At 37.8% G+C, this 13,602-nt stretch overlaps 1 protein-coding gene across 1 annotated transcript; it reads left to right on the forward strand.

The window, feature by feature from the left end:
• Nucleotides 1–1,542: 1,542 nt before the first annotated feature.
• FGF23 (fibroblast growth factor 23) lies at nucleotides 1,543–5,545 on the forward strand. The gene is made up of 3 exons (XM_069952895.1): nucleotides 1,543–1,820; nucleotides 3,237–3,340; nucleotides 4,150–5,545. Exons 1-3 carry the CDS (start codon nucleotides 1,598–1,600, stop codon nucleotides 4,606–4,608), a joined length of 786 nt encoding a protein of 261 aa, XP_069808996.1. The 5' UTR covers nucleotides 1,543–1,597; the 3' UTR covers nucleotides 4,609–5,545.
• Nucleotides 5,546–13,602: the final 8,057 nt, after the last annotated feature.

Raw genomic sequence — 13,602 nt, forward strand, 5'->3', positions numbered from 1 at the left:
TAGATAGATAGATGATAGATAGATAGATAGATAGATAGATAGGAGATAGATAGATAGATAGATAGATAGATAGATAATAGATAGATAAATAGATAGATAGATAGATAGATAGATAGATAAAAAAATAGATAGATAGATAGATAGATAGATAGATGATAGATCGATAGATAGAAAGATAGATAGGAGATAGATAATAGATAGATGATAGATCGATAGATAGAAAGATAGATAGATAATAGATAGATGATAGATAGATAGATGGATAGATAGATAGATAGATAAATAATAGATAGATAGATAGATAGATAGATAGATAGATAGATAATAGATAGATAGGAGATAGATAGATAGATAATAGATAGATAGATAGAAGATAGATAATAGATAGATGATTGATAGATAATAGATAGATGATAGATAAATAGATAGATAGATAGATAGATAATAGATAGATAGATAGATAGATAGAAGATAGATAATAGATAGATGATTGATAGATAATAGATAGATGATAGATAGATAGATAGATAGATAGATAGATAGATAGATAATAGATAGATAGGAGATAGATAGATAGATAGATAGATAATAGATAGATAGATAGATAGATAGATAAAAGATAGATAATAGATAGATGATTGATAGATAATAGATAGATGATAGATAGATAAATAGATAGATAGATAGATAGATAGATAGATAGGAGATAGATAGATAGATAGATAGATAGATAGGAGATAGATAGATAGATAGATAGATAGATAGGAGATAGATAATAGATAGATAGATAATAAATAGATAGATAGATAGATAGATAGATAGATAGATAGATAGATAGATAGATAGATAGATAGGAGATAGATAGATAGATAGATAGAAGATAGATAATAGATAGATGATTGATATATAATAGATAGATGATAGATAGATAGATAGATAGATAGATAGATAGATAGATAGATAGATTTTTTATGGGTTTTATTTTTTCATTTTTAATAAAAAAAAAAAAAAAGCTATTGCTCCTGTCAGTCACTGTTACTTTTTCTGTTTTAAATTTTATGGGTTTTCTGTCAAAATACCTTATTATTAATATTCAGTTTAAGAAATAATCCCTCCTTTCAAAAGATTTTTACTGCTGTTAAATCTAATTCGTGACTTCATTTTTTATTCTCTTTTATTCGCTTGTTTAAATAACGGGATTTAAAAAATGTTAATAAATTACACCTCACACTGAAGAGTACAAACTTTTACGACATATATATATATATATATATATATATATATATATATATATATATATATATATAGTTTTTTTCTATTTTTTATTTTGTTCATTAAGAATCTGTGTGGCATAACATTTTCCCAGGGTGCCCACGTGAATTCCCCTTCCTAAAGTATTCTGTGTCTCAGGGCTCTCTTAAATTTCTGCTGTTACGACAGAAAGGATGTTCATAACAAGTTTTTCCTGTGTGATGTCACTATGCTCCTAGCCCTTATATATACTGCAAAAAAGTTGGGAAGCATCGAAGCCTCAGAGTTGAGAACAGAAGAGAGATCAGATTTCACCAGCATCCATCCCAAGAGGGAAAAAAAAGTCATGTCCAGCGTCAGGCAAGGCAATAGATTAGCACTTTTAACATTTTTTCTGACCACCTTAAAGGTCAATGTTGCCTATCCCAACTCATCGCCCATTATAAGCTCCGGATGGGGGAGTCCAGACCGACTCATGCACCTGTACACGGCCACCGAATGGAACAGCTTCCACCTGCAGATCAACCACGACGGCCACATCGATGGATCTCCTCACCAAACCATTTACAGTAAGTATCATTATCAACATTTTATTCGCTAAAAAAAGCTTTAAACTTTTTTATTAGAATTTTAAAAAAATATAATTTTTTTTTCGTGTTTTGTAATTTTTTTAATTTTTATTATCACTATTATAATTATACAAAATAGATCACTATGATAACATTGTGGATGCAAGCTCTCTGGATTCAAATTCACTTATATAACTATATATATATATATATATATATATATATATATATAGTAATAAAATAAAATAAAAATAGTATAATAAGCATAAATTATATATAAAATACCGGTATGAGTTTAAAAATAATATGTATTTGGAATTTATTTATTTTTATTATCTATCTATCTATCTATCTATCTATCTATCTATCTATCTATCTATCTATCTAGTAATACAGTGGTCTGCCATGTAATAGGCTGTAATCACAAACCTTGCCCTGCACCATATTTAACACTAAGCTCCCTCAGCACCCAGAGGTGCATCTGCAATATTCATTATTTTATAAAGTGCAACAGGGGGGGATACAGAATTGTATTAGAATATTCTTACATCATGTTAGACAGAGATGGAAAATGAAGCTGATGGTTCTGATGCAAAACGTATAAGATATAATGTGCCACGCTGGTAGCTTCTTATTTAGCTCCCTCAGGCACCAGGGCTGGGTACAACTGCTCTCTCTGCACCTTCTAGAGCAATGCCCTGGCTGATGGAGTAAGGTCAGCGCTCGCTTCCACCCTGTTGCCCCTTGCTGCCTGTGCTATTACACGCACAGACATCAAGCAGGGAGCAGCAAGAGTGGCTAAGGGAACAATTGATCTTTATTTTTATGATTGGCCGGAATCCCAACAGTTGGACCTCCACCGATCAGCTCTGTCTTGTGGATAGGAGATAACTTTTTTTAATCCTGTCATAACCCCTTTAAACTAACTTGGAAAGACAAGACGTGGGACAGTTATGAAACCCTAAATTGCGTTAAATTTTTTGTGTATTTTTTAATAAATAATTAAAAAAAAAAAAAAAGTAGAAAAACAAAAACAACCAACTGCTGGTTCCAAAGTTTTCAATAGAAATTACGTATGTTTTGGCAGATCCCATAGACAATTTAATGTCTACAGATCGACTAAATCCTTGTCTTATATTTGGTGTTTGAACTTTAATACTTACTTACACTTCCTAGAAAAATAAATGTAAAAAAAAAATAATTCATTAAATTTCACAAAGTTTATGTGATTATAAAAAAAAAATCGTAACTAATAATTCGGTAAGTAATTAAATTGTTGACCTGATGGCCACCAGTTGCCAACTTTTGTGTTGTTATTGGGTTATACGGTATAATTGAGTTGTCTACCCCTCCAATTATACTTTCTTCACCCTCATCATTTATAATAATTATTTTCCTTTTTTTTCTTCTCTCCAGCCGCGTTGATGATTAGATCTGAGTCTGCCGGCAAAGTTGTTATCACAGGAGTCAAAAGCGGGCGTTACCTGTGCATGGACCGATTCGGCAATGTATTCGGATCAGTAAGTTTTCAATTCAATTAGTCTTTTAATAACAGTGTTACTCAGTGTGAACATTCCCTAAGTGCCCCTTTGAATCGCCCCGTGTAATAGGGGCTTTAAATTGACTTTGGAAAAAATCCAAGTCTCTCCCGATTGAAGATGATCTTTTTTTTTTCTCCTAAAAGTGCCCAGACATCTTAGACAAAGTCAGCCAAACCCACCAAAACTCATCTATGGTAGCCTCCTCTCTTTCCATCAACATCATCAGAAGAGTCAGTGTATTGTATTTTTGTCACCCAACCCTTTGGTTTTAGATTAAGCCTTAGGTCTTAGATTAATTTTGGAGAAACTCAAGTCTCTCCCGATGGAAAATAATTCTTTTTGTTCCCCTGAAGGTGCCCAGACATCTTAGACAAAAAATTAGCCAAACCCACCAAAACACATCTATGGTAGCCTCCTCTCTTTCCACCAACATCATCAGAAGGGTTGGCGTATTGTATTTTTGCCACCCAACCCTTTGGTCCTGGGAGGGATAAGCCAGTGCCAGAGCTGTCTGGCCGCAGTTTACCCCTACCCTCCACATAAATGTTTGGCAATGTGGATGTTTGGCAAATGTGTGGAAAATTCACGTATATAGGGAGGTTGGAAGAGATAACTTCGGCCAAACATTCGGTCAAGGGTTATTGAGAGTGTGGTGGGGATTTGAGACTTTCACCAATATGCTTAATTGACCTGTTATAAAAACTTATTATAAGAAAGCTTTAGTAATTGAATGCAATATTTTAGATATTTCCCTATATGAGTTATTAATCAGAATCCATATTTCTCAGCACTACTTTAGCTACGATGACTGTGTCTTCAAGCATGAAACCCTCGAAAACCGCCATGATGTCTACCATTCCCCAAAGCACAACTACCTGCTAAGCCTAAAGAAGCCAAAACACTTTTTCCGCCCAGGAATGGACTTGCCTCCCTATTCCCAGTTTTTGTCCATGGAGAACCAGATCCCAATCACCAGATTTATCACCCCCGAGCCTGTCCGACACACGAGGAGCGCAGATCTGTATCCAGATCCTCTTAATTTAAATAGAAGAAAGAATTCCGCTCTGAATTACCCAACACCCAAGGATGCTCAAGATGTCAAACCGTCGGACCCTCAAGAGCCCTTAAGACCTAATAAAAATGAAAAGGAAGACCCTGAAGACCCAAGTGGCGTTATCAGCAGCAGAAAAGAAAATCCACGTGGCTATTTTTATAAGATAACATCCCAACTCAATGGCTTCGACTGATTTAAAAGCTTGTCGAAACCTAGCGTAGGTACTATAACTTTAGGGAAAACTCACTACAATCCTTCCCCTTATTCCATATGATGATTTATCAACTCTTATGGTTGACGTAGAGCACTTTACTGCAAAATGTACACATTTGTCCCAGTAAATTTCTTGAGTCAACCTCTTCGGTTAAAGTGGTTGTCTATTATTAGGGCATATAGGCATCACATTCTGGGACTTCCCTCTATGAGTCTGAATAGCCCCACTGTAAGACAACATATCTGGTAAGCAGCTGAACCCTCTGACAAACTTAGCTTTTTCTTGGGGATCTTGGGAACCAGACCCATGGTGGATCAGGCCTTCTCGATGGCTCTAATGAGACAACCATTTAGAGTTGGTAAAATTCTGTTAAGCCCTAATATCCATCCACCAATAACCATCCATACAAGCTGGGTTGAGGAGATTATCCTAGATTGAGAAGAATTTAGGAAGAATAGCTGGCAGCAGCCTTTCCCTCTGGAAAAAGGGTCGAGCAAGTTGAGAGTCAACATGGCTTATCCTTTTTGTCCCTAACACCCAACAAGTAGTAGACACCTAGTACACATTTAATGATTGTCCCACAATTGTTGGATAAAACCATGTGTATGTCCACCTTTAGTTATATACGAGGGAGGGATATTTCAATGTATAATGGCTAGCTAGGCCATCTAGGTGGCAACCAATGTAGAAGACATAACGATGGCCATACTAGTGGTCCACCCGTTTTCTCAGAAACAGGTATTACTAAGAAAAAAAAAAAAAATTCATAACTTTACCGAAGAGCTTGACTCAATAAAATATAGTTGACGGGATTCTTTTAATTATAGCTTTAAGGCTATGTTTATACGCTGCCTTTTGTTAGCCATTTGATGGCTTTTAAGATGGCCGTCATTTTGAGACCAAATTTTCTACTGATTGTACAAATAATTATAAAATAACGTCCATCTCAAAATGTCAGCCTTCAAACGACCAACAAAAGGTGGTGGGTGAGCATAGCCTAAAATTGCAAAGTTGCAGGATGGTTATGAAAACATAACAATGATATATATATATATATATATATATATATATAGTTGTCCAAAAGTAGGTGGACAGTATGTGTAATAAGGTTATGAAGGGGGAGATTTATAAGACATGGTGTAAAGAGAAACTGGCTCAGTTGCCCCTAGCAACCAATCAGATTCCACCTTTCATTTCTCACAGACTCTTTGGAAAATGAAAGGTGGAATCTGATTGGTTGCTAGGGGCAACTGAGCCAGTTTCACTTTACACCATGTTTGATAAATCTCCCCCATGATAACCCTATTACGCATAATGTCCACCTAAAGGTTATCAGTTGTAGCCATAGTAATATTTTATGGGAATTTCTTTTCTACACTATTATTTCCTTATTATCTATTTTGACATGGATAACAAAGGAAAACCCAATTGGGGATTATTTAACTTAGTCTTTAACATTGCACTAGATTTTTGTGGAGGAACATACTAGGCCTCAGAGAAGGCGTTGCCTTGTTGCCAACCAATCAGAGCAAAGCTTTATTTATATTTTTTAAACTGCACTGGAAACATTAGTTGTGGACACTGATTGGTTAATATGGGCAACAAGGCCACTATTATTGCTCTACGTGAGGAACAATGGAAGAGATCATCATAGAATGTTAGACCTAAAACCAACATGGTGGACTTTTACTTTAAAGAGGTTAACGCACGGCAACTTTTTTTTGTAAAAAAAGTGCCACCTCTAACCTTAGGTTGTGTGTGGTATTACAATTCAGCTCCATTCACCTTAATGGAACTGAGCTGCAAACCCACATCCAGAGGACAAGAGAACGGCCATGTTTTTTTTTAAGCTTGGATAACCCCTTTAAGCCCAAGGTCTCCCCAGTGTTCTTTATCAATGACACGAAATGTATTTATTTAATATTTATCTATAAAGTTAGGAATGTAATAATAAGAATTTGGGTAAAGTATAAAACTATTTAACCAAAAATTATGACGCGATAAAACACATATTATCTAGATCAACTGTCCTTAGATCTCCTGCCGTCATCTGTATGTACATAACGTCTTTATGGCTTCTTCCCAAGGCAACTTTTTATTTTTTCTATAAAGTTTTTTATAAAGCTTTTGATTCTGTAAATTTCCACCTTAAATTGAAAAAGTCTATCACCTAAGATGGTGGTCTCCAACACAGATCTTCTGAGATGGTGGTTTCCAACCTAAGAAGACTTCTAAAGCTGACCATAAACAGAAGATTATGACCGGCTGGAGAGGCAACGGTTGGAGACCACTGGTCTTCAAGGGTCCATATAGCCTTTGTGTTGTATGTGGCCATCATAGATCAAGAATAGAGGTGCATGGGGGCCTACTGTACCATTGTGTCATACCCCTGTGCCATTTTGAAGAGGCCTTCAGGCCCAGGTGCGACTTTACCTTCTGCACTTGCTATACCAACACCCTGCCTGTAGGAGGTCTAATCATGGCGATGTTAAAAACTACCCAAGGACTTTTTAGATTTCAGGTGGAAATACTGAAGGCCACAACATGGCCACCTTCATTATTCATACTTAGCAACACTCATAATTTTGGCGGGACGATCCCATGATCCAAGCTTTAAAAGGGGGCAGATTTTTTTTTAGAAACCCTGCCCCAAAATGGGAGTTTCCAGCCTTTTCAGTGACATCCCAAGGTGATATCAGGGGCGGGGCCTAAATGTCCTATGCCTTGTAGGTATTTGCAATTATCGTCTGGCAATGGATTTATTGGTTTTTCACCCCGGTGTACTTACCTATCATTAACACCAGATGTTTTTCTATTCTTTTTAACTCTAGGGGCCATTAGTTACTGTTGTATGATTAAAGGGGTTATCCAGCGCTACAAAATCATGGCCATTTTTGCACCACTCTTGTCTCCAGGTTGGGTGGGGTTTGACACTCAGTTCCATTGAGACAAGAGTGGTGCAAACAAGGCTCTGATTTTGTAGCGCTGGATAACCCCTTTAAGCTAAGAAGTAAATGGCAGCTTCATACACCAAATGGTTAAACAGATGATAACGTTTTGCACTATTATAAAAAGTGTATTTTATTTTATAGAGCGTGTAGGCCTTTACTGAAATGTTATAAATTTCTTAAATTGGACTTCCTTTGTAACGTTGATATTTTTTTTGTTTGCATGATTTTATATTAAGCTTCAACACTGTGTTCATCATTACATGGATGTGGGACAGCTATAGTATCCTCAGAAGTCAACATATAAACAGTAGAGGCAGCCACTTTTTTGGTAAAACTAAGGGCATCACAAGTTGTCCAAACGTATTATATATTGGTTGGGTGTTGACTGAACACCTGGTTTTGGTGGGACCAATCAACCATCTAACTTGTATGAGGGCCTTTCTACTCTTCCCTGATCAATGATGTTGAAGGAGTGAAGGATCAGGGATGTTGAGTATCAACTTCCTGATCCTTTAGGGATGAGAGAAGGGGACATCTTGTTATCTCGGCAAGGCGTGTAATGCCAAGAGATGACTTCCTCTTGAGTCCAACTTTTCTTGGTATAGGCTCTCAAATGGCGGCCTCCACCGTCACCCGTTCTTCCTTGGTTTAGTTTCCGTGGATAAGACTAATAATCTCCGATGGAGGGACGTGACTATGCTTGTGTCTTTGTAGTGTTCCTGTCCCCTGGGTTATGGTTGCGATATTTATTTATTTATTTGTAGTGTTGCAGGCGCAATTACAGCTTTATTTATAGATATTTATGACGCGTTCCACTAAGGCGATGCTTTACTCCTATGCAAATAAAATTCTTCATGGCAAAAATCCTCACGGCTTCTACTTTGTTATTTCTTTCACTTTTGTTTATGAGAAAATGTAATTTTATATATATGTTCATTATTTTGACATCCACGGTAAAAACGTCCGTTATTCAATACATTGTGCACACTGGACGTCCGTCTTCCCATTGACTTCAATGCATCGCCATTGCAGTCAGTTAAATCATGGACGTTTTTTTAAAATAGCGAAAGCAGACGCCTTTTCTCTATTTTTGACGTCGTGTGAACATAGCCAGAGGGGTAGAAGTACTATAAAAAAAGAAAGAACAAAGAAAGAGAAAAAAAAGAAAAAAAAAAAAGGGAAAAAAGAGGAACAAAGGGAAAGTAAAAAAGAAAAAAAGAAAAAAAAGGAAAAATAGGAGATAGATATGGGACAGATGATTGATAGATGGAAATGAGAAGAAACATAGAAAAATAGGAGATAGATGATAGAAAAGAAAAAAAAGAGGAATAAGAAAAAAAAGTTGGGAAAATGGAATAAAGAGGAAAAGAAAAGAAAGGTGGAAAAGAGGAAAAGAAAGGAAGGAAAAGAAAGGTGGAAAAGAGGAAAAGAAAGGTTTAAAAGAAAGGTGGAGAAGAGGAAAAGAAAGGTGGAGAAGAGGAAAAGAAAGGTGGCAAAGAGGAAAAGAAAGGTGGAAAAGAGAGGAAAAGAAGAAAAAAAAGAGGAAAAAATAAAGAGTTAAAAAGGAGATAGGTATGGGATAGATAGATAATAAGAAATAAATAAATGGAAAAGAGTAAAAAAGGAGGAAATTAAAGAAAAAGAGAAAGGAAAAAAAATGGAAAACTAGGGGTCAGATATAGGATAACTGAATAGATAGATGATGTGCTTTAGTCCTTGACATTACTGCTCTCCTGTGGCCTATAGCAGAACTACATCACCAGTCACACCAAGGTACGAGGTTATTGTTTCTAGTACTTCACATAGCGTCGTTGCCCCCTTTTCTTATCACAGTGGGGACCCCAGAAGCTGAACCTGCACTTGCTAGAATCATTATAAGTGCAGGACCTTTAGGGTGTGTGAGTAGGATAATTACTGATACAATGTAACAACCCCCCAGTAGTTTCCATTCTCTTAGTATGTACTAAATACTTTCATTCACTGACTGTAAGCTGAGACAAGTAATGGGACATGGAAGTTACACCAAAGAGTAAATTACAAAGTATAACAACCTTTGCATTATAGATCGGAGATCAGACGACATCTTGAAGCTTGGGAGACGCTGCTCCTTTAAGAGTCAGTAGATGTCCCCAGTAGCTGCTGCATATAAAGTAACATAACATTTCACATTAGGATTTCTTAGAAGTTAGAAATGTCATTTATTTCTGTCTTCTTCTTCTAATTTTTCTCTTCTTCCCGCTCTTGTAGTCGCTCCTCAGGTTTCCCCCTGTGTGCCATGTACACCGCGTGCCCTTAGAAGAGGAACCTATCATATAACCCAGTTACGCCATATATACTTCCTGTGAATAGGTGCCAGGGCCTTATTAATACCAGATACAGAATCATACACCTGCTGCCAGGGCGCCTGGCTCTGAACTGTCACTACAAAGTGTATTCCTCACCAGGAGCAGGGACACCTACCTATAAAAAGGTGCCCCTGCTTTTTATTTGCCCAGATTTTCTAAGAAACTAAAAGCAAATTTAATTATTTCAGAATTGATTCGGCTATCTATACTCTTTAGTCCAATTATTAGTTGGTTTAAGGCATTACATTTAAGCCACGCCCCTTTCCTGTTACGCCAACACCTCTTGTTGGAGGCTGCACTGTACTGTTGTTTTAGGTGCACCATGCATAATAAATGTGATCAATTTCTACGAGCAACAATTCATAGTAAATCTAAACAAGCTTGTTCCTCTGTTACTCACCCATTAAATTTAAAGGGGTTGGTCAATTTATAGTAAAATTGCTTAGTGTACAATATTAGTAAATGTACTCACAGTATATACTGACAGCAGCTCCCTGTGTACTCACTGTATATACTGACATCAGCTCCCTGTGTACTCACTGTATATACTGACAGCAGCTCCCTGTGTACCCACTGTATATACTGACAGCAGCTCCCTGTGTACTCACTGTATATACTGACATCAGCTCTCTGTGTACTCACTGTATATACTTACAGCAGCTCCCTGTGTACCTCAGAGCTAAAATCATACTCCCCTCCTCCTGGCTGGGCTGTCCTGCTCCATGGCTGACATGGAGGAGCATGCCCCATGGTCACATACTCCTCCATGTCAGCCATCTTATGGACAGACTCACCACAGAGCAGGACAGCACAGCCTGGAGGAGGGGAGTCTGATTTTAGCTCTATGAGGTACACAGGGAGCTGCTGTCAGTATATAAAGTGAGTACACAGGGAGCTGATGTCAGTATACACAGTGAGTACACTAACAATATACACTGAATAATTTTACTGTAAAGTGGTCAACCCCTTTAAAAATAAACTGACAGCTGGGAGTCACCAGTTGGGGGTGTGTCCTTCCCACACTGAAACTGTCCAATCAGTGCATGGGGTGTAGGGACATGCTTCTCTGACAAGGAGAACGATTACACCCAGTTGTCAATTTATTCAAAATTTTCCAGAAGGAGAGGAACAGCAAAGAGTTATGAGAAAAGAGGCTTTAGAATTATTATCTTAGTAGTAGTTGAGGCCAGGGTTAAGCAAATGTACAGTACTAGCATAGAGCTTTGCTAGGCTCGGCGGTCAGCCATCTGTCTTTGAACTCCGCTCAGTGCCACTCTGCTCCGGGTGCCAGGAAAAGCAGGAGATAGTCCTGGGAAACTTCTCCCAGGACTGCATCCAGATTTTCCAGGCACCCGGAGCAGAGTTCAAAAGGCAGCCTGCTGACAAGCCGACCACCGAGTCTAGCGAACCTATTCGTTTCGCTGGTACTGTAACTTTGCTCATCCCTAGTAAAGAGAGATCCATGCATGTTTAAAGGGGTTATCCAGGGTGCTAATTTCTAGTAAAAACAGCACCACTCCCTGTCCTCAGGTTGTTGTGTGGTATTACAATTCAGCTTTATTCAATATAATGGAACAATTGAAGGAGACATTACATTATTTTAATAATTTAATGATAACACAAACTGACTGAAAACCATGCATCACAGTATACCCGAAATCACAATGAGAGTTGTGGTTATAGTCAATGACAGTTCTAAGGTGGAGCCAGTATCCTGATACTACACACAAAGGTCTGACAATCTAATCGCTAGTAACCTCTATACTGCCTATAGGGCCAAGTTAAAACATAGTAGAAATTCTGCAGATTTTCCATCTGGATCAGTGACTAAAAAAATAAGTAATAAAATAACTTAAAGGGGTACTCTGGAGAAAATATTTTTCTTTCAAATCAACTGTGTTTCAGAGAAGTTATACAGATTTGTAATTTACTTCTATTTAAAAATCTCAAGTCTTCCGATACTTATCAGCTGCTGTATGTCCTGCAGGAAGTGGGGTATTCTTTCCAGTCTGGCACAGTGCCTTCTCCATGTCAAGAACTGTCCAAAGCAGGAGGGTTTTCTATGGGGACATTCTACTGCTTTAACAGAGGTGGCAGCAGAGAGCACTGTGTCAGACTGGAAAGAATACACCACTTCCTGCAGGACATACAGCAGCTGATATGTACTGAAAGACTGGAGATTTTTAAATAGAATTTAATTACAAATCTACTTCCCGACACCAGTTTATTGCAAAGTATTGCTTTTTTAACATAACATTAGCAGCAAAAGTTCATCCAAACATCTGCTTGGGAAATTTTTACAACCTATAGAAAAAAATGGGAAATTAACTAGTGTTAGAAAGTTGTATAGCCTTGTAAATTACTTAAAAAAAAAAAAAAAAAAAAAAAAAGTCTTCCAGTACTTATCAGATGTATTCTTTCCAGTCTGACACAGTACTCTCTGCTGCCACCTCTGTCCATGACAGAACTGTCCAGAGCAGTAGCAAATCCCCATAGAAAACCTCTCCAGTTCCTGACATGGACAGAGGTGGCAGCAGAGAGCTCCGTGTCAGACTGGAAAGAAAACACCACTTCCTCCAGGACATACAGCAGCTGATAAGTACTGGAAGACTGGAAATGTATTTATTTATTTTTTAACAGAAGCAAACTGTGCAGCACAAGGATTTTACGTCACAGTTTGACATGTATGATTCAAGGGTATGGCAACCCTTCTCTGGTCCCAATCGGTCCCAGAACAACGGGCCTCTAGGGATGACACATTAAAACGTTACCCCTGCAGTTATTAACACATTGCAGGGAGGTCACACATGTCTACACATCATGACTGGAGTTCAGTTATACAAGGATCAGTGGGGGAAAAGGGAGAGATGAGTAGGGTATTGTTTAGTTTACACATTGTTTCCCATAGGAAAATCAGAAAAAAAAAATCCACAATTTGGCCTAGACTGGTGACGCAAATTTTTTCGCGCATCAGGGGATAGATTTATAAAACATGGTGTAAAGTGAAACTGGCTCAGTTGCCCCTAGCAACCAATCAGAATCCACCTTTCATTTTCCAAAGAGTCTGTGGGGAATGAAAGGTGGAATCTGATTGGTTGCTAGGGGCAACTGAGCCAGTTTCACTTTACACCATGTTGGATAAATCTCTCACATGAGGAACACAATTCTACATTAGTTGAGGATATGTAATAAATACGCTCAGAAATAGAGGAGAGAACACGTCTACATGTACCCTGTAATACATAAAAAAACATCAAAGGGGTCAAAGCTGGATGATCCCACCGACTGTGACAGGATCGACCAACCATCTAATGTGTACGGGGACAGAAGATGGTGGGGGAGAGGAGGATCAAGCAATGGCATGTTAACATGCCCAATCTCCTTGGAGTCCAAATACGCTCAGTAAAGCTGAGCAAGCATTATAATAGGGGGTCAGGAGAAAAAGCTGTCAGTCAATCATACAGTAAGGTGACAGCTATCTACAAGAGGGAATCCCATCATGCCCTAACATGATAGGAGTAGTAGTTGCCCAATAGCAACTCATATAATGTGAAGATTCTCAAGGGACTAAACACAGTTCCTACTGGTGGAGTACCTCTATACTGTGTCTTCATATGGGACTCCAATCTCTCCTAGAGAAAAATACCTCCATAATATGGAATCTGCTTTATGGCATC

This window comes from Dendropsophus ebraccatus, chromosome 1 (assembly GCF_027789765.1).
Source record: "Dendropsophus ebraccatus isolate aDenEbr1 chromosome 1, aDenEbr1.pat, whole genome shotgun sequence".
NCBI lineage: Eukaryota > Metazoa > Chordata > Amphibia > Anura > Hylidae > Dendropsophus > Dendropsophus ebraccatus.